The 24,067-nt window shown below is 44.1% G+C and overlaps 1 protein-coding gene across 3 annotated transcripts in view; it reads left to right on the top strand.

The window, feature by feature from the left end:
* Positions 1–24,067, top strand: part of SPOCK3 (SPARC (osteonectin), cwcv and kazal like domains proteoglycan 3) — a 130,354-nt gene that overhangs the window by 75,422 nt on the left and 30,865 nt on the right. For all 3 annotated transcript variants that reach the window (XM_072952544.1, XM_072952543.1, XM_072952542.1), the window contains one exon: positions 5,531–5,645. In XM_072952544.1, coding sequence (XP_072808645.1) covers positions 5,531–5,645 — 115 coding nt within the window. The remainder of the gene's footprint in view (positions 1–5,530; positions 5,646–24,067) is intronic.

The following is a 24,067-nucleotide window of genomic DNA, read 5'->3' as shown; positions in this document are numbered from 1 at the left end:
CCAGCTAGAATACTCATTCATACTTTGTTGAACCTGTAGATAAACTGCAGGAGGTTGACAGCAATATCTGATATTCAAATCCACACGGTAGGTGTCTGTCTTCATTTTGTCAGAGCTAACTAATGAGTTGCAGCTTTTGATACAGAGGTCTGTAACTGTTTGCTAAGTGTATTGCTAAGTAACTTGTTTCTGTTGACGCTGTTATAAACGCAGTTGCTGCTTTCAGTTTCGACTGCTGGTGCTGGTGTATTGTCCTACAACTGAATTCTCTTCGCTGACCTTGTGTATTGACGCCTGGCTGAATGCACTTATTTCTAGCAGTGTCCTGCAGATAGCTGAGAATTTTCCACGTATATAATCGTCCTCTATGAATAGAGGCAGTTTATTTCCTGCTTTTCTTTTTTTAACGCACTTTCTCTTTTTCTCGCCTTACTGTTCTGGTTAAGCCTTCCAGTGCAATGTTCAACGAACCCAAGTGCCCTAGTTCAAATTTAGGAGGAAGTTTTCAGTTTTTACCATTAGGTGTGAAGTTACATACAGGTTTTGTGGATGTCAGCCAGGCTTTCTGCAGCCCTTGTGGAGCAGAACGTGCAATGTCAGTGTCTGTATGTTGTGTTACTATCTATTAAAAAAGGGAAAACCCCACACATGTTCACTAGTGGAATTTCCATGTTAACTTGTCTTAGATAATTTGATCTTTGGCTTTTTGATCAAAGGAACTTGCATTTTATAAATATTCCACATAGTTTGCATTTCTTAGGAGACAAAAAAATCTCAAAATATGCAGGACATGCTTGAACGTGCATGTTCTCTGACGGAAGCAGCGGCCACAGCCGGTGTGCAGCAGCTGTCGCTATGGAAGCAGTCTTGGCAGTAATGGCTAAAATAACTGAGCAATAGTGTCAAGCCATGTTTTAAATATTTTGTGTGCCAACTTCATCATTACAGCAGCCGTAGAACACAGATTCTGTCGTGACTGCCAGCCACTAGATGAGGAAAAGGAGGCGTGGAGCGTCACAGCCCTGGAGAGTCCTAGCGCCAAGTCGGAGGCAGGCATGCAATGACCACTGGGCTGCTCCGGGCGTGGAGGGCAGCGAGCCCCTGACTGACACACCCGTCAGGCCTGGGCTTCACCCTGATGGCACCTGTGTAACATCTAGTGTTCATCACTTTATCGAGAAAAAAGAACCCTGGGGGCTGTAGGGGAGATTTAGAGAAGCCACATGTATTCCAGCTCTTCAACAGCTCAGGTTATAGCAAGATACAGAGGCTACCCATGTGCGAAGGTCCCTGGCCATGGGGCTCTCTCACCCTGTTGGTAGAAGGTATTCCGGCCGAGATATATTCCAGGAGTGTCTGGAAGTTCACGACCCGTGTGCCCCCAGCACCTTTGGGAAAGCTCTGTGTCTCTTTTGTCAAAGTCACAGCTCGTGCCAACAGAGAAAAGATTCTTAGAAAGAAAGCTAAGACTTAGTGAATGCCTGGTGTGTGTTAGTCACTGTGCTGAGTTACTATATTAATAACGTTTGTTAATGAATATAATGTATTTACTGAGTTATTCCTCAAACAACACTAAGATACAAAACTAATATTTTAAAGTTAGGGACTCTGAAGCACAAAGATACTAAATATGTTCATGAGATCACAGGGGTGGGAAACAGCAAGGCCAATACTAATGTGGCTACAAATAAAAGTGGGAATAATATGAAAAATGATATATAATGAGTCATAGTGTAATATAACATAGTATGTACTTTATGCATAGTAATTATTAATAGCAATGTGCATAGCATTAATACAGGAATGTGGTTTTAATATTAATTCAGTGAGAAATTGTTTTCCTGGGCAAAGAAGGCTCAGACACGCCCTATGTAATGTCTACTAATATGTGGCATAAATTTATAATCATGTAAACTACACGGACAGACTGAGGTCCCCAGCGCCTCTCAGTGTGCATCACCTCCCGTCACCTGAATGCTGTCCCTCCAGGGAAACTAGTCTAGTGACGTGGCCGGACATGAGTCGGCTGTGGCCTCTGGAACAAGCCAGTTAGACAAGACCCGGCTGACAGTGGGAGGTAGTTCAGCCCTAGTGTGGAAACGTGGAGGCACAGGAAGAAACGGACACTGGCTGGAATCGGGAAACCTGAACCTGAAGGCCTTGTGGGAGAAGGTGGAGGCGGCCTGACGTCGAGGACCCAGAGGGTCTCTGGCGGCCGTGCCCATGGTGAGAAGAAGCCGGGAGACCGAGCATCAGGAACCAAGAACCCGGAGAGTCACCTGCTAGCCTCTGAAGCGGCTTGGGTAATGACACCACTGTCGTGGTGCAGCGACCCCGGAGGGCAGGGGGTCGTTCCTGACAGTGCAGAGTGTGGACACAGGAGACAGGACCCGTCCGCTCTGCCGCTCGCCGCCGTGGGCCTGCCTCATCAGGACGTGCGGTGCAGACGCCAGGCCCCCCTGGTGAAGGACTGGATTCGGGCGGAACTGAGTCTTCTTTGACATCCTGCTCTGGTTGCATCTGCAAGGGAAGCAGCAGGGGCCAGAAAAACTCAAGTCTCTACCAGTGACTCACGGCGTTCCATCTCCCCCAGTTTCTTTCTCACTTGAAAACGCGATTTTACCGCTGCAACACTGGATGGAGCACTGGCGTTAACACTCACCTGCTGCGGTTACTTCTCGTCCTGCGTCAGAAACACCGTGAAATAGGGCTTGGATCCCACCGTAGCCGTGTGCTTTTGATCAGCCGCTTCCGAAGCTCTCTTTATTTATGAAATTTATTTTTAAAAATATGCCTGTCTTGCTCGGTGGTCAGAGGAGTCATGCATCCAAACGACGTAGCACACACGGGGCTTCTCACCCAGGGAAGCCGCAGTGGAAGTGAGTTTGTAAACTGGGCTGTTGTCCGCGCTGCTGTGTGTTTTCTGTTTTCTCTGGGTGAGCGACGTGCTTTAGCTGGCAGTTTACTTGTACCGTTGTTTTTATTTTGCATCTATTCTTCAGTGAATGCCCCCTCACAATTCCCGTGGAAATTATGGAGGAGGCCTTGAGAGTTTAGTGAATGGATTCTGTCTCGCAGGGGACCAGCCCTCATCAGGGCTTCTCAGCGTGGGCACCACTGACTTGTGAAGCCAGATCCCGTACGGCTGTAACTTGGAGGGGCTGACATGTGCTTTGTGGGATGTTTAGCAGCACTTCTGGCCTCTGATTGGTAACGCCAGCGGAGTCCCCCACCCCCTGGTTGTATCAGACGTCCCGTGGGGGCTGCATCCTCATGAAAACCTGTAACAGCAGCCAGTCCCCGTGTCTGATGCCTGCAGTCCTTTTCTGTGGTGCCCAAATCCCCCATAGTAAGATCACAGTTTCTTGTGAGAACCTGTGTTTAAACAAATGGCTTTAACTTATTTTCCATGACAATTGTCAGTTTTAACCATTGGAAAAAGGCTTGCTTCCCACAACTGCTCCTAACTTAAGTGTTCTCAGTCCTCAGGGCCAGGAATGCATTAATCATGTCTTTCTCCACAGTATTTTCAGTTTTTGGTAATTACAGACTAATGAGCATGCCCTTTATGTGATATTTTCGTTCACTTATACCGTTATAAATATTTCAGATTTGTGATAATTAAGTAAATTGAACATTACTAATTAGAAATAGCAACCAGTGAATGTAGCTAAAAATATTTTTAAATAGTACTTTTAATATCCTTATATTCTTTGAATGAAATTCTTCATGAATATTTTTTTCAAAATCAATCTATAAGTAGAAGAAACTAAATGATTTTCTGATTACAGAGAGCTAGAACGTGTAGGGTGGATTCGCTACACATCTGACTCTGTTGCTCTTTGCAGAAATGCATACAGGAAAGACATATTCCAGAGACTCATTCTGAAAGAGAACTTCTTTCCTTTATAAAGTAATTCTTTTACAAAGCTGTAACTTCCTCATGCCATGCAAGTCACAAAGACAGCTTTGAAATTTTTTAATTGTAATATGTCAAAGAAAATTAGCTAAGAGGTAAAATTTTTTGATGAAAATTAACCAAATTTTTATAAAGATGGTGCTCTTTTCTGATCAGTTATTCTCTTGGTAACATTATAAACAGTGAATCATCAACATTTGAGCAGATAATGTGATTCCCTTTTTAATAAACTAACAGCTTGTGAATTTTTGTGGTTCACAATACTGGAAGTATTTTTCAGACTTTTTTTTTTTTAATAAAAAAGTCACTGCTAAAATAAACTACGTTTAAAATGTAAATGAATGCGGCATAGCGTATCTTTGAAGGGAGCAAACGTATTTTCAAGTTTCAGAATTCCCTAGTAGCTGTCATAAATCCAGAGTTTTGGCTCTGTGCACATACACTTAGAAGGGCTTGACCTGTTCTTCGAGTATGTCGTGGGTCAAAGTTACCTTTTGACCAATCCAGGTTTTCTGAAATACTAAGTTAAAAGAGTTTACAGAAGAGAATATTAAATTTGAAGTCTCAAAGTTTTATATAACTTGTCTTTTATTAAAGTACTCATAATCTCTTTATTTCTACTTTTGATTCACTAGTGAACATTTTAAATTACATATAATATGCATAGTAAGTTTATGTGACAAGTTTTTTTTAATTATTGATGTGATATCTCTGAAAGAGTTTATTCCTCCAAAAGGGCCAACTAGGCATATTCCAAGTGTAATAATTTTTGATCATTTGTTGCAGGTCTGATTAGGAATTTTGCCTGTCCATTAGAGAGTTGTTTGACAAGGAAAAAAATGTTCTACTGATGTGAGTAATCTGATTAGCCATTGGGTATATTCAGTGCTTCTTGGTATCAATTGAAGCTGAATTCATTTAGTCACTGGTACATTTGTCGATTGGAGCCAGAAAGTCTGCTCTGTTTAATTTTAAAATAATTTGTACTGAGTAAATTATGGACATAGACATGAAAGGAATCAGGTTACTTCAGAATTAGCAACATCTATTTTTTTAGAGTAGGAAGATAATTATTGCCTCTTAAAAATGGAGTAGGTTTACCATTTTTTAAATCATGTCAAATGTGCAGTTATAAAACATTCTCTTGAGAGTGATGTAAGGATACTCAGGCTTAAAATTCCATAAAGAGTAATGTTTACAAAGAAAACCAAAACAAAGCAAAAGTAAGTAAACAAAAAAATTCTCCATGTGCCGTAATGACTGATCATTGCCTTTAATTCCCTTCAGGTTTTGTTCACAATGACTGAGAGCCTGTTCACGGTAGCTACTGCTGTTTTGATTCTTAAAATTCTGTAGGTTAGTTATTATTATCCCAGTTATTAACATGGGGACACTGAGGCTGGGAGCGTTTAAGAAGCCAGCCCCGGAGGCCACGTTAGGAGGTGGCCCTCCGGGCAGCGGGTCCGGTGAGATGCTCTTGGTCTGTTCCGTTCCCATCTCTTTCTCGCAGCACCTGTCATCACATTGCAGGTGCACTGTTGTCATGTCCTTGACATCCTGTTGCTATAACTCAGTGTACCTGAATTCCTATTTTCTTCTCTTTTTATACAGTGCAAACTAGAATATCAGGCATGTGTCTTAGGAAAGCAGATCTCAGTCAGATGTGAAGGTCACTGCCCGTGTCCTTCAGATACGACCACAAGCACCAGCAGAAACGCGAAGAGAGGTACGTGATGAAAGTTTCTTTATAGTTTGACCTTTCCCCGCGATTAAAATGTTTTGCAATGAAAGTTGTCATTGAATGCACAAGGAAATTTACTAATGTAAATGCACCTGACTTTTAAAATTATATCCTAAGTGAAGTTTTTTCCTTTAGCCTCAATTATTATAGCAAGTATTGTCTTTCTGTAAATTTCAGTTATCTTGGGAGTATCAGCTGGGTGCTTCTTTCCATGGGTAAGAAATCTTCAGCAATGCCACCTATGAAGTACTGTGTCTAAAATGTGTGTTTTACATGTATTTTTCCTTCTGGAGCAAACAACTGATCAGTGGTAAGGTAGTAGGTGATAAAGTACTTTGGTCACAATGAAACTGGTCAGTCATTTAGTGCTAATTTTTTTTTTATTCAAGTGTAGTCGATACACAATGTTGTGCGAGTTTCTGGTGTATGGCCGTAGTGATTCAATTATTTACATGTATATGTTCCTCTTAGTATTATTTTCCATTATAGGTTATTACAAGATACTAACTATAGTTCCCTGTGCTGTACAGTAGGACTTTGGTGTTTATCTATTTTATATACAGTAGTGTGTGTCTGCAAATTCCAAACTGCTAATTTATCCCTCCCCCTCCTTTCCCCTGTGGTGACCATAAGTTTGTTTTCTATGTCTGTGAGCCAGTTTCTGTTTTGTAAGTAAGTTCATTGTGTCATGTTTTTAGATTCCACATATAAGTTATAGCATATGGTATTTTCCTTTCTTTGTCTGAGTTACTTCACTTAGTATGATAATCTCCAGGTCCATCCATGTTGCTGCAAATGGCATGATTTCATTCCTTTTTATGGCTGAGTAGTATTCCATTGTATAAATACACCACATCTTCTTTATCCAGTCATCTGTTGATGGATGTTTAGGTTGCTTCCATGGCCTGATTGTTGTATCTAGTGCTACTGTGAACACTGGGGTGCGTGTATCTTTTCAAATTGGTTTTTCTGGGTATATTTCCAGGACTGGGATTGCTGGATCACATGGTAAGACTATTATTAGTTTTTTGAAGAATCTCCAAACTGTCCTCCATAGTGGCTGCACCAAACTATGTTCCCACCAGCAGTGTAGGAGGGTTCCCTTTTCTCCATACCCTCTCCAGCATTTATGATTTGTGGACTTTTGAATGATGGCCATTCTGACTGGTGTGAGGTGGTACCTCATGTAGTTTTGATTTGCATTTCTCTGATAATTTGTGATATTAAGAATTTTCTCATGTGCCTATTGGCCATTTGTATGTCTTCATTGGAGACTTGCTTGTTTAGGTCTTTTGCCCATTTTTAGATTGGGTTGTTTTTTGTTGTTATTGAGTTGCATGAGCCCTTTGTATGTTCTGGGAAGCCTTACTGATAACATGAGCAATCCATTACTGCATATTTTGTGTATGTGTTATAAGCTGTATTCATAAAGTAAGCTAGGGAAAAGAAAATGTTATTAAGAAAATCATAAGAGAAAATTCATTTACAGTACCATGCTTTATTAACACCATAAGTTTACTTCACCTGTTTACAGCATGACTAGTCCGCCTGTCAGCCCCTACACCAGTGCCGCTTGTATGATACAAGCCACTGTTGGTGTTAGTTGCAGTGTAGCTCTGCTGAAGTGGCCAGGCAAACGGGGTTTCCTGCTGAGGGCCGTTTACAGTAGAGAGCTGCTTACAGTTAGATTTCTTGAAAGATTTTATGTTTGGTTCTACTATTCATAAAAGGAAAGAGGCATTTTAGCTGTGACACGTCTCTGGAAAATTAATTTTTTCTTAGTCTCTTCAGACTACCTATGATAGGAGTTTCAAATTCAACGTCTCAGTTTTCTCCCAAGTTTCACCTCCCTTGCAGGAAGGAAGATTACTCTGAGACTCCTATTTATAGGTATTTCTTGGACAAGTGTGGGTCCATTGCATGCTAGACCTCGGTCAGGGATGGAGAGAAAGTCCAGTTTCACCCCCGACACATGAGACACTGAAGCTAGAGCAGCAGGAGTTTCTGGCTGATTTGTGTAGCTTCTCTAAAGGTGTGTGTCCAGACCCCTCCCTCTCTGACAGTGCCAGCTGACCTCCCATCTGGAGTAGCTTCCCTTCTCTGTGAATGCAGCACAGAGGTGGGGTCCCAGCCTGGGGACGGTGCCGTGGGGCCCACGCTCCCTGAGGGCTCTGTGCATCCCCTGCTGACCCCTCGGTGGAGGACCTGCCATCTGTAGGAATAAATGGAAAATCTCTAGAGGAGAGAAACTGTATTCTTGAAACTTTGTAAGGCAGCCTTTTGTATGACATCATTTACTCATGTTAGGGTCAGAACAAGAAATCAGTGTATCTGATTGATTTATTTCACCCTTGAAACCTGCCAGGAAGTGGCTCAGATGACGGTGCTTTGTACCTGGTTAGCGCTGCAGCGTAGGAATCCAGCCAGCTGTGGACCCAGAGGAGTGGAAAATCTGCCTCCCAGGAGAGGTCAATTCAGCTAACTTTCTCTGACATAATGATGGGAAGGTACGCTCCGCTGACCTGTGCACAAGTCTCTGCACTAGCGTGTACACCTGACGAGGGAAGACTCCACCCCAGGAGAGGGTTCTCCAGACCACCTGGGATTGTTGGGAGCGCCTCAGGACTAGAGATGCAAGTTCTCATGCCCTTTCCCCGCCTGCTGTCAGAAGCTCTGGAAATGGGGATGGAGATGGGGTGATTTGTGTGTTAATAGAGCCTCCAGGTGGTTCAAAGCACAGTATTCCTGGCACATTGTAGGTGCACAGCCAGTCATAAAGGACTGGAGGGAAGTTAAATTACAAGCAGTGATGGGCAGAGAGGACCACAGCACATTTCTGTTTCCTCCCTGTGGATGCAAAATCCCGGGGAAAGATATTTCTCTTACAGCAGGAGTTTTTATAATGTCGGTAAGGAATAACTGGCTGATTTTGTAAGAACCGCGGTTTGTTCGACAGGGGAAAGTGCTGGTTAAAATTTCAGAGTCATCATAGCTGAGTCCGACCCATGTCATCACGGTGATCTGCTCGGGGGGAACACACGTGCTTGGTATCTTTCGGTGGCCATTAACTGCTTGTCTCGTGGTTTGTGTGTTATTGGTGGTTCTGAACTCATCCATGATTTAATTTGATTTTGTAAATGCGTGTTTTTAACTTTTTAAAAAATGTTATGCTGGATTTCTCGAACAGTGGATAGTAAAGTTTATAAAGACTGGTGTGATTCCGGGAGCCGGTGACTTGGCTGGTAGTGGCTGGAGGGCGGCGCTGGCACCTGCGGGTCCGAGAGCCGGCTCGTCTGTGCGTCCCTTCAGCTCCACCAGCGTCATACAAACTGCCTTCAGTTTGTGCCATCTTTACTATTTTAATTGCAAGTGGAAGACAAGTGTGCCATGCCTTAAATTCTCCACCTTCAATCCTGTTTCCCATTTAAACAGTTGTTTCAACAACACAGTCTGATATCATAATTTTTTAGGAACTGAATTCTTAAGTTACAGTAAAATAGCACATAGTATGCTAACTAGAAAGGACAGTCTAGAAACGTTACTGACGGTCATCTTCAAATGCACTGTGGCCGATGGCGAAACCACGCGCCTTTATGACTTCTGATAGCGTCAGAGACTCCGATTTGTTGAAAGTATCAGGTATTTTTTTAATCATTCCGCTCAGTGAACAGAGCTGAGCAGATAGCTCCTACCATCTTCTGTTAGTGGAATCAGGATTTAGACAGTTGAAAATAGATTGTGTTTGTATTCCAAGTGGCTCAGGTCTATTCAGAGCCTGCTGTGGACAGGCTCCCGTGGGAAACAGCGAGTGTCAGAAACCCCTTCTGGCCCCAGGAACGGGCCCAAAATGTGGCAGAATGTGACACTGAGGATTCTGACATCCCACGCCCTGCAGATGGCGGACAGTTCTGTTCTTGTCTCGGGAGGGAAGGTTTACCTACATGTAAGTTCAAGGGTTAGACGTCAGTAAGGAGCACAGCCTACATAGCTCTGGAGTTATGAAACTGTCTGTCTGTGGGTCAGGGTCGTAGAACGCCAGCAATTTCCCGGGGCTTCACCTAGTGTTGTTTTAAAGATCGGTTCACTTTTTTTTTTGAGATATTGTGCTTTATTTCGGCTAATGTGATTAATTCTTTCTGTGGATAACTTTGGGAAGTCTGTGTAATTTCTATGAAGTTCCATTCTGTACCCTGTAAAACTTTTTTCTAGTTTTTATTTTTATACAGTTTTCAAAGATTGCTTTCCATCTACAGTTATTACCACATATTGGCTCTTCCCCACGTGTACAGTCCATCCTTGGGTCTGTCTTACACCCAATAGTTCATGCCTCCCCCTCCCCCATGTTCCCCCTCCCCCCAGTAACCTCTAGTTTGTTCTCTGTATTTGTGAGTCTGCTTCTTTCCTGTTTTGTTTCCTAGTTTCTTGTATTAATACTTAGGAGTGAAAATTTGAGGGAGATTTTCGACACCTTGAGCATCACCCGTTACATGGCCAGGGTGGCCTTGAGGAGTTGTTTCAGCTCCGAAAAATGCATAGTCCTCTGAGAATAGTTTATCGAATGAGAGGTGCTCAACACACAGGGAACATTTTACACTACTTAATGGTTAAAGTTCATCTATATGCTATGAAATGGATGTAAATAATTTAGAAAGTGGCCTTGTCCTCATTCTTACAGTGAAATAACTCTTCAGTTATATTTGACCTTGAGTTTCACATGTTGCTGGCTTTATTTTAGTGCCTGTCCATCACTGTTTTGCGTGTTGAAGAAATAAAAAGATAGTTTAATTTTTAGAAATACTAGCAATGTATTTCAATATTCAACTCCCCTTACTGCCCTGGCCCCCTCCCTTCCCCCATGCCCTCCCCCCGCACCCCCTACTCACCCCAGCCCCGTGTCCCCAGGAGCCCCCACGCCCCCGCAGCCCCCGCAGCCCCCGCACCGCAGCTCCCACTTGTGGCTCTGCCCCCGAGGACAGCAGGGTAGCACTTCGGATCAGAACTCCACACCGGTTTGCATGTTAGGTGCTTTGATCCACCTGCTGGCTTTGAAGTCAAGTGCTCATTTCAGCAAGTCCAGGCCTGGGACGTTCACATCACAGGCTTTGTGGCACATCCGGCGGAGGATGCACACCGCGCCTTCCTTCCAGGGTTTTCTGTCTCAGGTCGTCATTTCTGCCACAGGTAGAATTCCGCCCGCCTCGGGGCAGGCGGTTTTGGCCGCTGCAAACCTGCAGGATGGGAGCGGCCCCCAGTCCTGGCAGGCGTTTCCCTTTCTTCAGGCGTCCGAGACTTTCCCAGGTCTGCGTGGGTGCACCTCTGCTGCTGCCTTCTGAGGAGTTAAGTGATCAAAATTCCCCTTTTCTAGAGCTTGTTACTTGGCAGTTTTAAATGTTAACCAGACAACTGAAGGAGTAGAACATCGGCAGAGGGGTGGTGCTGACACGGTGTGCTGGTGAGGAGGCGCCTACCGCTGCGGCACTGAAGGCTCGGTGTCCACCCGCAGCATCTTCGGGGTTCCCGGAGAGCACTGGCGTCTCCTAGTCTGGATGAATTTGAAGAACTGTGGTGAGTGAGTGGTAGGAAACTTGACGGTGATTTGACGCTGGGTTACAACCCAGGTGGCTCCCAGCCTTGAGGTCAGAAGTTTCATGAAAATGTTCACAGAATTCGGGTGATACAAATATTCTCCAAGTTTGGCTGCACAGCTGGGAATCCGTGAGTCATTGTGTGGTTTGACCCTTGTTGTTTACCACTTTTTTCCTTCTGTTTGTTTCGTTGCATGTAGAGAAATTTCTGTTTATCTGTCTTTCTTGAAGCTGAGCTAGACAGGGGTGGATGGTGTCTGTCTTTTAAAATAATCTGGAGAATTATAACTTCAAGCTGTGAAAAGGTAAACGTGATTCATAATAAAAAAATACATGTAGGATTCGCCTCTTACACTGTGGCTTAATTTCCTCCGGAATTGTTCTGTTTGCTCTAACTTGAAGTAGTTTAGCAGCAGGTAACAAGCACCGTCTCGGTTGCTCAGGTGTAAACATCTCATGTTCTTGAAGAGAGCAGCAACGCTGTTTCCCCTCAGAATTTCAGGTTTAGTGTGTACCACTGTCTCATCACAGTTGAACATAAAATCCTTTAAGTTACTAGAGGCACTGAAAGGTTGAGGCGTCAGAAACCGTTAACCGTGTAAGTCACTGGTCTGAAGAAGGATATTTAGTAACCTTTTCCGCAAGCTTCTGTATTCTGAATGTGTGACTCAGCAGATCTTCCAGTTCCTCCCAAAGGTCTACTAGCAGGTAAATGAGTGGTGCCCAGCTTGGAAAAGAAACACATCTTTCTCAGTTCCTCCGTTGTATCACAGTGAAATTTGCAGCACAAGATGACATCCCGGTTTTCCGTCTTGATGTAAATAAATGCTCAGTATTTTTCCTTCTTTCTTTTTTCCCCTGTGTGATCTATTTATGGCTAGTGAGATTAGCTTTTTATATGTAAATCAGACTTCTCAAATTGTTTACTCATAAGGCACCACTGATCTACTGTTAAAGGATTGATTTGACTTCATGTCTTAAATGATTTAACCAAATTTTATGGACATTTATCTTGGTTGATATTTTAGTGTATACTTATTGGAAAATTCAGATTAGAATCAATTTTCTTTTTAATCACCCATTGTTGCATTTCATAGATATTTATACGTATTCTGCGTTATAAAGTGCACAGCGTTCTGGGGACCAGCAAGCACAGGTGGGCTCATTCAGTGGGGCCCTGAGACCTCCACCCGAAGGTGGCCTCGGGCTCAGGGCCTCTCAGGGCGGAGGTGAGGCTGGTGGGTCTGAGGTCAGCTACTCAGAAAGAAGGGGTTGACCAGCCACCTAGGACAGCCGGGCAGCTGGGGTCAGCGTCTGAGCTGCTCTCAGCCCCTCAGTGGAACCGCTGTAGGGGGGATGCTCCAGGCCCTCCCATCCTGTGTGGTAGGTACTGGGCTCCACAGAAACATTGTAAAAACTGGGACAGAGCTCGGAAAATCTCTAGGGCCCCCGTGGAGGCCAAAGCAAAGACCACCCCCCAGGGTCACTTTCACAGCTGGAGACAGAGGACTCAACATGGAAAACACTTCATTGAAGCAGATTCATGAGAAAAATCTCAAATTAAGGAAGAGGGTGTGTCAGCAGCTTCAGCTGGAAAGCCACTTCTCTCCTGGGATCTGGAAGTAGCAGCCTGGGGAAGTTTCCATGCAAGGTCATTGTAGTTGTAGTCTGTGAAGTTATGGAAAGAAAACGAGAAAACGGGCAACTGAAATATTTGTAGCTGAAAAAAAATGACACTGGAATTTGAATACATGAACACTTGTTCTATTTTTCTTACACTATTCTGTGCTTAAAACTCTCGGGGAAAAGTGAAACTCAGAAAGCTGAGGAGAGCTGGGTGAGCCGGAGTGCCAGATTTAGGGCAGAGTCAGAGCTGCGGCTGGTTTTCTGTGTTGATGCGACCACTTGTGAACAGAGGAACCGAGAACTTACAGTCAAGGCTCAGGTTGTTGGAGCCAACATAGCAACGCGCTTTCCCCAAGGCATCGCAGAGCTTTCAATGATGAAACAGCCTTCCTTGCAGGAGTATGTATATTGTATCAAGAAATTCCTCTGGCTGATGAATAAAGGATAAACACTGTTTAAAATCCACAAAAGCATAGCTCTCTAAAGCAGGTAAGTAACAAATTATTCAGGAAATAGTTTCTCGGGAAGGGACCAGTGTAAGTTTCCATACAGATACATGAGAAGTGGAGCCTTGTTTCTCATCACCTATTCCCTTTTGGCCCTTTTTGAATAGTTTGACACAACATTAAAAATCATCTCAGATGTTTAAAAAATACATATAAAGGAATTGTTCTGTTTCTTTAGGTAACTTCTACTTGAATATTATCCTTGAACCTTTTTAAGGAAATGCTGAGGTAACTGGTGACATTAGAAGTATTCTTGGTTTTATAAATTCTGAAAATAGAAGGGACAAGAGTTTCTGGACTTTACAAGTAGTAGTTAATAGCAGTTTTGAGTGTAGGGAGAAAGAATCTCAGTATGGAGGACTTTTAGTTCCATGTGCCCCAGGGTGTAGATGAGTGTAGCCAGTTAGTTCAGAAGCCTTAGCATCCTGTGATTCCTACAGTTTTATAGCTAAATGCATGATGTCATTATTGGTACGTCTTCTCTTACTTTGTGTCTGTCACCGGGTCTCAGCAGTTTACTCTCCCCTTAGCTCCCCTCCGCCTGTCATCTTTGCTTCTGAAATAAGAACGTTTGTGCAACACCAGTACTTCCCTTAAGACGTGCGTCTTGTGGTGGTGATCAAACCTGATGCTTTCAGATGACTTACAGCCTCAGTGTGGAAACGATTAAGAACAAAACCAGTTCCTCTAAACTTCTGGGCAACCCATCTATCTGACTTTTAAATGTAAGACTGGAATTCCAAACACAACACATTCAGCTGTATGATGGAAGTAAATCGCTGGATATGGTAACTTGTGAATGACCTTTTAAATAAAAGAAAACCTTATGTAGTATGTGTATATGTATGTGTGTGTGTGTGTATACACACACACACACACACACACACATAATGGCAAATAAACAGAAAAACATTCTTATTGTCAATTTGCTTATACAGTGAAAATTCAGATTTGCCATGTTAATGGTAATTCTTCACAGCTCTATTTTTAGGAAGAATAAAACTGTCCAGTTGCGCCCAGAAAAAGGTCAGGATGTTAAAGGAAACAGAGGTGTGTGAATAGGACTGTTCTTGACAAATCAGAGTCCAGGGGAGGTGCTGACTGACAAGGACATCACCAAACACCCCCACTTAACAGCCTGGGGGCACAGGAAGGGGAGGATGTCGAATCCCTTATCAGACGTGTATTTATACATTAGTCTGCCTTTTCTAGCCTGCGTCTCGTGGTTTCCCAATAACTTGGAGGAGACCTAGAAAACACGTTTATCAATTCTGACTATCAGACAGTGTCAGAAGAATGGATTCCTCCATGAATGATACAGTGAGACTCAGACTTGTTAAAGTAAGCCACGATACAACTGAGAAGTGACAAGTTTTAAATAAACATAAATCTTTATAAAGACTGTTACATGGAGTCCAGAAATCACAGAATGAGTGACCTGATTTGAAAGCAGTCCAAGTAAAAAAGCAAACTTACTTTGGCTTCAGGATGCTGGTTGGGGACGGCAGTGTGGCTACTTACAGCTGACGTATTAATGCAGACTTGCTTCCTGGGGCATCCAGATAAAGAGACGCACCCACGGGACAGGGTCGTGGTGGATACCTCTCCCACGTACAGTGAGAACCGATGGGAGGAGCTGAGATATGTAAGTCAGAGAGGTGAGCGTTTTAAAACCGGAGGCTGACCACGTGGAATAGAAATGAGATTTTTAAAGTTCTTGTAAATACAGATCTCCAAGATAGTTTGTATAAAGACTTCGAATTTCCAGCAGGAAGCAGACTGCCCTGCCCGCAGGGGCTTCCCCAGGGCCTTTGGGTGCTCGGCGGACTTTGCATGGAAAGTATTTTTGCGTTGAGAACAGTAGGAGGTCAGGTTGTCCCAAAGCGCGGGTGCTATGAAAATGGTTTCTGTCTTTTTAGTAAATAAATAAATGTATTCATACTCTACTTGGTTTAGAAGATTGATAAATCAAAAAGGAAATTTCATTGTTAAAGAGAAATAAAAGTGCATTTAAAATAGATCGTTTGTCGTAAACATGTAACAACAGTTCAGCCCCGTTTACGAAAAGAGACATAATGTTAGTGAGTAGAAGCGAAGCCTGTCATCTGGCTCATTGTGAAAGCTGCCACTCTTTACAAAGGTGGTCTTTAGACTTATCTGCTAACCTCCGAATAGGGTAAACTGTACTGAAACAGAACTACAAGGGCCTTGATTTCACTGAGCCATACTAACCTGGCATATCCTGTGTGTTCTATAGCAACAGTATCTAATCTAACCCATGATTTTATGTTTGTGGTGAGAATACATGATTTCTTTAAAACTCTTTGTTTGGAAGTTGGCTTATATTGAAAAAAAAAAAGAGACAGAGCTGGTATAACTTAATTGTCTGAAGTGGCTCACTGAAATTATCCTAAGTAAACATATTCAAGAAATTTTCAATATTTCAGATAAAAATATTTAATGGAGAAACATACTGGATGCATCATCAGTCTCCTGCAGAAATCTCAGAACAGTTCTCCTATTCTTAGAAACAAGATGCATTTCTCTGGGGGGGATCCCAGCCTTTCAGGAAAGGCTGAGTGAAGATAATGGTCACGAGAAATGAGAAACTAGAAGTAGACTTACCACATGATCCAGCAATCCCACTCCTGGGCATATATCTGGAGAAAAATATAATTTGAAAAGATATGTGCACCTCAGTGTTCACAGCAGCACTGTTTCCATTAGCCAAGATATGGAAACAACCCAAATGTCCATCAACAGATGACTGGGTAAAGAAGATGTGATACACACACGTGTGCACAATGGAATACTACTCAGCCATAAAAAGTAGAAATAATGCCATTTGCAGCAATGTGGATGAAACTGGAGATCGTCACACTAAGTGAAGGAAGCCAGAAAGAGAAATAAAAATACCGCATGATATAACTTATATGTGGAACCTAAAAAAAAAAAAAAAAAGACACAAAGAAGTTACCTGGAGAACAGAAACAGACTTACAGACATAGAGGACAAACTTGTGGTTACCAGTGGGGAAAGGGGGTGGGAAGGGATAAATTGGGATTTTGAAATCTGCACCCCTTGGGGAGTGATGGAAATGTTAGCTGTCTTGATTGTGGTGGTGATTTCATGGGTGTAGACATCTGTCAAAATTCATCCAAGTGTACATCTGAACTATGTGTCATTTACTGTACAGGAATCATACCACAATAAAGGTGTGGTGTTAAACAATAAAATAAAATAAAATTAGGAAGAGAAATGCCCGCTTCATTGAAATGTATTGTTTGTAAACTCAGCAGTAAGAGCCTCTGCACGTGTGGTAGCACCTTTTCTATCCGCATTTCCGTTCTCAGTGCATGAAAATGAAAACGGGAGACCAATCCCCTTAGAAATACTTGCTTTGCCCTGCGCGGACGGACGCAGAGCAGTCACTGCCACCATCACAGGGTCCAGGAGGGAGCGTCTCGTCCTGCAATGTGGCTGAGCCTGGATCAGGACAGTCCCTGAGCCTTGGGAGTGCAGTGGGGGGGTCCCGGTGTGGACCTTCAGGTGTCTCCCTGTGAACTGATACGTTACACAATATTATGTAATCCCTGCACGTGGCTGATGATAAGTATCTTCCTTCTCTGGAAATAGTCAAACAAAAAAGTGTGAATCCAAGCTACATTACATTTGGAAATAGATGTGATTTACTGATTGAATCAAAGGAAATTTTGAAAAATTTGGCCAGCCAAAATTATTTACATAGGAAACTATCTAGAAAAAAAATCGTATACTACTACACTAAATGCGTAAACTAGGACTGATCCTTCTCTGTGTTTTTCAGGTTATAAAGAAGCAAACGATATTCTTTCTGGCCCTATGGTATTTAGACCACAAGTAAGGGAAAGACAATAGCACATATCAACCAACAGTTTTTGAAAATCTGGGGACAGAATACTAAATTTTATACAAAAATTAATTAAGCTTATGATTATTAAGAAAACGGGGGAATGATTAGCTGTTGAGAATTGTACTATTTCTGCATTTTTCTCAAGCATCATGTGTTTTAAATAACAATGCAGATTCAGTGATTTGGGGGAAATTTAAATCTTACATTTATGGACTATTAAAATGTTTTTCTCCAAAAGAAAGATGCTCTGTAATAGATGAAAAGTGTTAGCAGTGTGTTCCGGGAATTCTTCACATGTTCTTCTAGAACGTCTCTTCCATTGGGAGTGGAGTGTGTGCAGGATCATAATTCTGTCTGCTCTGCGGTGGGTGCCAGGTCAGGCACAGGATGTGGGGAGGTGCGGGGAGCGCGCTTGGTTCTAGGTGCTCTGCAGGCGTGCTGCTGTTTGGAGCCCGTGACAAAGCCCAGAGACAAGCTGGCCACAGCGCACGGTCCTAATGTGCTTTTCAGATTTAAAAATGAGGCTCTTTTCACTGTTTTTCCTGTTCTCTCTGAATACTGACCTGAGACCATTTATTTTTCCTGTTGTAAAGGCCACTGGTTATTGAAGGCAGCTCTATTTTACAAAAAGTAATTGGAACATCTCACTTTTAACCGTGAACTAAATACGACTTTCAACCAAAGAAGACAAGTACATGGCCCAGTACAAGTGCTTGTTACCGCGCCCCGGTTTTGTCCAACTGAGCCGTCCCAGCAGCTCCACCTGCCGGGCAGCGGTCCAGACACTGGGCTCATAACCAGATGAAGCTGGTTCTGGACCCAAGTTCGGCCGCTCGAAAGGCCAGTACTCGAGAGACAAGTGTTGGTGGAAAAGGAAAGGTTGCTTCATTCAGGAGGCCGGCAGCCTGGGGAGAGGGTGCATGAATGTCCTGAGATGGCCTCCCGGGTGCCATCTGGAGGACAGAGGTTTTAAAGGCTGAGCGAGGGGGGCGCCGCGCAGGATGTGAGCAGCTCCTGCATTGGTCAGCCTCGAGGCGACGTTTCAAGCATCCCGTCTTCTGGTTTCAGCTGGTCTGGGGTCTCCGTGCTGGTGGTCAGCACTCCCACCTGGTGGAGGTCTGCTTCCTGTAAGAACAGCCTCGGAAGCTGTGTCAGACCTTCCTCTGTGTTTTTCAGGGAACTGGGAGTTCGGTGACTGCCATGTGGCTGGCTTATCGTCTAAACTGCTACCAGTCCTGCCTCCCCAGCAAGTACTCTTTTTTCCACATCTTCACGTGCCCTAATTTCCTGATCATTCACTCTTGAGCGAGCCCTTTGAGTCTCAGGGGAGGCCTGGAGACAAGCTCTTCTACAAGCCAGAGGCAGACGGAGGATGTGGGGGCTGGAGGGCTCTGTTCCGGGAAGGCCGCATGGGGTCCTGCGCATGACACACATACTGTCTGTGTGAACACACATCTCATAATTGCACCAAATTATCTCCTTTTCAAAGGGCAGGAGGAGGTCTTAGGGAGTAGATGCAGAGTAATTAAAGTACTTGTCAGAGATGGAATATTTAAGAGACTCTCCGTCTAGAATTAGTTAAATGTGACGCTATTACTTTTTTAACAACAGGTAAGTTAACTCCAATTTTCAGTCTTCCTGCTCCAGAAAAAACGCCACTGTTGGTAAAAGTAAGAACTGAATGAAAAGCACTGTCAGAAAGATAAAGTCTGACTGAATGTAGGGTTTGCCGACTACTCTAAGCCTGCATTTCGTTTAAACTGTTTAAGGCGAGCAGACGACAAAACAAAGTCCAGTCATACTTTGGGTTCTTAATTGGCCCAGCAGCATTTTTGGAAGGGTTTGGTTTCGGTCCTAGCCCATTCGTCCTCTGGGCTCTGGAGGCACTGAGGCAGGACGTAGTGCTTTTCTGGTCGGACCGCTTGCTCTGGACCCGACCCTCCTCTGCCCAAACACAGAGGCTGCTGAGGAACCAGGATGCATAGACTGACAGAAGGAGGGGAGAGGACAGCGGCCGAGACAAAGCTCGGATTCCTGCTAGGGGGTGATGCTCCCGGACAGACGGGCGTTCTCAGGAAATCCAGGATAAATATAACTTGAAAAAGCATTTGACCTGGTGAGTCTCAAGCTGGATGTGCCTTTTGATCCAAGTCCATCACCTGAAAATTACCCTCAGCGTATCCTTGGAGAGTCCTCCACAGAAATTTCAGTTACAGACGAAATGACTGGGGCACGGAACGGCTGGTCTGACATTCTCCTTATCGACAGGATAGAGGTTTCCTGTTGTTTGAATGAATGAATGAGTGAAGACTTGATTGACTGATTTAGACCCGGATCCATTATTTTATCATATTTCACTGAATCTAAAATGTACGAATGGTGCTTCATTATTTTGTGTGACACTGAGAAATTGCTCTTTTTACTTTTAAAACACCCTTGCAGCCAAGTTTTGAAACATTCACTATGAGATGTGCATTTTGTAATCAACCACCTGCAACAACAGACTGCAAAACCCAGCTCAGTGTAAACCTGCGTGTCACAGGCTAGTCTTACAGGGGAACAGATCACTTTTTGCAAGTTGTGAAAGGTTTTTATTTGACAAAGCTTCATATCAAAGATCATTAAAAAGAAGTTTTGCAGGAAGACAATGGTAACAATAAGGGATCCCCATACCCTAAGTTTCCATGTCAGAAAACATGACAGTGAAACACTGGAAGTCATGGTAAGAACAAGGCAAGGCTAAATCCAGGATTACTGGAGGCTTTTATCAAATGGACTGTTAGCTGAAGCGCTTTTGAAGTCCTGTGATAGTGTCCCTCTTACTTCCATGGGTCACATGTTGCAGTCCTCAGCTTTATGCGCATGAAAGTAAAATGCACTTCACAGTGTCTGAATAAGTGACATCTTCCACGGCCAAATGATTACTCCGTGGTTCCCTCTCGTTAAGTCTGGTGACATTCTTACAGAGACTAATCTTCCTAATTTCGTGTTTTCCTCCTTGTAAGTAGGTTTCAATCACTTTGCTTCTCACTGGCCACCCAACTTCGGGAAAGGGTGTCAGGAGGGAGAGTTCCCCTCCGAGGATGAGATGTCCAGTCAAACTGGACGTGAAATAGTAGGATCTGTAATCTTCTGTAACGTGTCTGGAGGCGGGCCCCCCGGGACTGATGGATTCAGCCCACAGTCCCCTCGGCCGCCCAGGCGTCTCCGTCTTTCTGCTCCTAGATCTTCGCTTTCCTTCTTGAGCTCACGGACAACAAAATGTGGACCTTTACTTCAAGAAATCATGGGAAGAAACCGCAGTGACTAGACTAGAAGAAAAGATGTGTTCTTCCGGTGTCTGTTTTATTTAACTTTTTAATTGTGAGCAAAGAAACCTGTCGCAGAGCCCCTCTACCTGGCTGCCTTCGGCCCTGTCTGGTCAGCACTGGTTACGGGCTGGTTCAGAGTCTGTCACAAGCCAGTGGACTCAGCCCAGCCAGGTGAGAGCCCTCAGCAGAGAGCAGATGGGCCTGGGGGGCCCTGGCCCTGCAGGGCGGAGGAGAGGGAAGATGGGGCTCTGGGCTGCAGCCCTCAGAGGTTACCCTGCCGCTTGCCCAGGATCAGGGCTCTTCAGTTATAGAAGGGAACAGTCTCTGTGAGCTGCTGTCGAAGGTCCGGGAACTGGAGCTGGGTCGGGAAGCTCGTGGACAGGCCGCTGAGAGGGGAGCTCCCTCGGGACGGGGGACTGTCAGTGGGGTCTGAGGCCCGGGGCCACCTCTGGATGGGAAGCGGCATGGGAACGGAGAGGAGCAGGGTGTGTGTGGGGGTGCTATCACTGTTGGGGTCCCCGGAGCAGAGGGCTCTGAAGGGCGGCTCCAGTTAGAGCCCCATCTTACCAACAGACCACAGCTGTCAGGTGAGCAAAGCAGGCAGGCTCTAAATGGCCAAGAATTTGCTGGTTTGCACTTTTAAATAATTGGATCATGAACATTGGAGTCTACTGTCCATGGGCTTTGGCAGTAAGGGTCTCAGCCTGCAGTGGAGAAATCTATCCGCAGCCTGGGGACAACCCCATCTGTGTGCATCTGATTGTCACCTGGGCCATCCAGCCGTCCTGTTGGGTGATGTGCACGGGGGCTGCGGATGCAGTGGTCCTCCCCGTGAGAGGGGCGGACACGTATGTAACCCGGTAGGACTCAGCCTGTCTCCCTCCTGGCCCTGCGGTATGTATCCCACCACTGCTGACAACAGCCTTGAACCAAGTGTTGGTCAAGTATTGGTGAGTTTTCACAGAGTAAAATGGTCTCCCTGGGCTGGCTGTGCCAGGTGTTGCGATAAGACAGCTCCAGGTCTCTGGGAACTCAGAGTCCAGTTGGATGCATGTTGGTCACCTTCCGTGTGCGGGTTCAGGCCCCCAGCATCCTTCTTCTGTCTCTGCTTCTGCATCCTCACTCAGTTCCTGGGGGTTTGGTCAGGAGAGGAGGGGAGACGCTGCGGAAGAGAGAAGAAAGCTCCCAGGTGTCCCCGCTTGGAAGTGGCTGCCACGTGGACTCACGTTCCACTGGTGAAAAAGCAGTATTGAGAAAACACTTCAGGTGTTTATATTTTTTCCAAGTAGCATTCTTAAATGTGTTATAAATCGAATCACCTGTGTGGAAAGCACAGCAGGGACTAGAGGGTCAGTCCCAGGATCGACGAGTGAGGAACAGAATGAATCCTGGGCACAATTCAGGAACATTGGCATGGGGCTTCCTAAGCATTTTTGGTGAGTTAATTGCCAACATAAGCTTGATTTTTGCTTGTTATCTTTTTTTTTACCATTAACATAATAGAAAAGTGTGAGCTCTCTCATTTTCTGAAAAAGATAATAACCCAACTAAAAGCTCTTAATACACAGAGCGCTTTACTTTTATAATAACTTCCTAGGGTGGAAGGCCCGGGACTTAAGATGGACTGGAACAGAGCACGTTTTTGTACTTAAGGAAAAACAAGGTGGTGATTTGCAAGAAGAAAAGATTTTTAGGAACCAGTTGTCATCACGATTTCTGCCTCATCATGTTTGACAGAGACTCTGGAGTGAGGCAGCGCCTTTGAAAAGGACCGTTAGGAGCTCCCAGGAACCGTCAGCCTCCCTGCCGGTTCTCAGCGCGAATGCCAAAAACCTCTTGAAAGAATTGTTTCTGCATATACACAGTCTTAGGCCTGAAAATCTCAGAGATACTTAATAGTAGTAGTTAAGATGCATTGAGAGCCTTGCTAGTGGTTTGTGTAAGTCCTTTAGTTCCCATAATGACCCTGTGTGACAACTCCTGGTACACGCTTTCAGATGAGAAAATTGAGGGACAGAGGCTAAGCAGTCTGTCCCGTGTATTCCACTGGTTAGTGTTTTTCAGTTCCCTTGTAGCTTCTGTTTGATACTTTCTTACAGTTCCTCTCTGTTGGAGTCCCACTGTTCCCCTGTTTTTCTCTCCGGTTTCAGGAACACATTAATGACGCTTCCTTGGAACCCTTTGTTAGTTAGATGGCTTATCTCAGTTCTGTTCAGTTCCTTTTCTGAGGCTTTGTCTCCCCATTTTGCCTAACCCTGTGTTTATTTCATCGTGTCAGGCGACCCGCCCAGCCTTGAGGGAGGGGCCCGGGTAGGGGGCGCCCTGTGGACTTGTGTCCTTACGATGTTCTGTGTACGAGGTTGTGTTGTCTGCAGGTAAAGACGGTTTCACCTTATCCCTTTGCCCTCCTGATGCCTTTTGTTTATTTTTCTTGCCTCATTTGTCTGGCTAAGACCTCTCACAGTGTGGGGTGTGTGAGGGCAGACGTTGGTCTTGGGGGAAGCGTTCACACTTTCACGTCACGGTGTGACTTGTGGTGTTTGTGAAGGTGCCGTCATCAGGCTAAAGTTTCCCCTTTTATTCCTAAGTCATTTTTTTTGCTTGTTGACAATATTTTTCACGAATGAATGTCTATTGCAGTTTTTCTTTTGTCGAATGATTTTTCTGCATTTCTTGAGATTATCATGTGTTTTTTTCCTTAATAAGTGTAATTTTAAAATCATGACAATTAAATGAAACTAGAATTTGGCTTTTCTCCTTTTTTTCCCCCCAAATACTAGTAGTACCACAGTGTGCTAAAATTCAGCGGGAAATTCTCAGTTAGGGTTACAATGCCTAGAAATGGGCTTTTATAGCTCAAGTTATAATAAGGTCCAGAGACTTTAAAAACAACTGATGTCCTGGTTAAATAATTCTCATTTATAAGTCTTTTCATTGTAACCGTATGAAATTCATAAGGTTCTGTTTTGAGTTCCATTGACTGAAAACCATTGTGAAGGTCCTGTCTATAGCTGCAGTAAGACCTAAATTGAGCCGACAGGTTTTAAAGTTAATCTTAGTGTGGATATAAGTTTACATGTTCACAGGTGAATTTTTAACAGAAGCATAAGTCTTGGGTGCAGTTTTTGGCAGCTTTTAGCTTTAGGTGTGATAAGCGAGGTGTCCACTTTCATTGACAAAGAGATAAAAGGATTTAATGGATGTGAGTGAAGTCTACGTTATGTACCGAGGAGTGCAAACAGGGACTTGTGACCCAGATAAAACCACAGAAATCCGAAAAAGTGCGTTAAACCTAATCCAGCCAAGGGAAAACAATGAACTGATTTCTTTTTACAAGTGATCAATGCCGTGCTCATTGTCACGCCCAGGCCCTGGTGCCTGCAGTAATGGGTGTCCTGTCCAGGAGCCGACGTGTGTAATTACGAGCACTTTATCGAGAGATTTAAAGGTCTGACCACTCTAGTTTCCAGAGCAGTCGTCTGCCCAG

This window comes from Vicugna pacos, chromosome 31 (genome assembly GCF_048564905.1).
Source record: "Vicugna pacos chromosome 31, VicPac4, whole genome shotgun sequence".
NCBI lineage: Eukaryota > Metazoa > Chordata > Mammalia > Artiodactyla > Camelidae > Vicugna > Vicugna pacos.
Note: the sequence above shows the minus strand (reverse complement) of the source record. Positions and strands in the feature narration are given on the sequence as shown.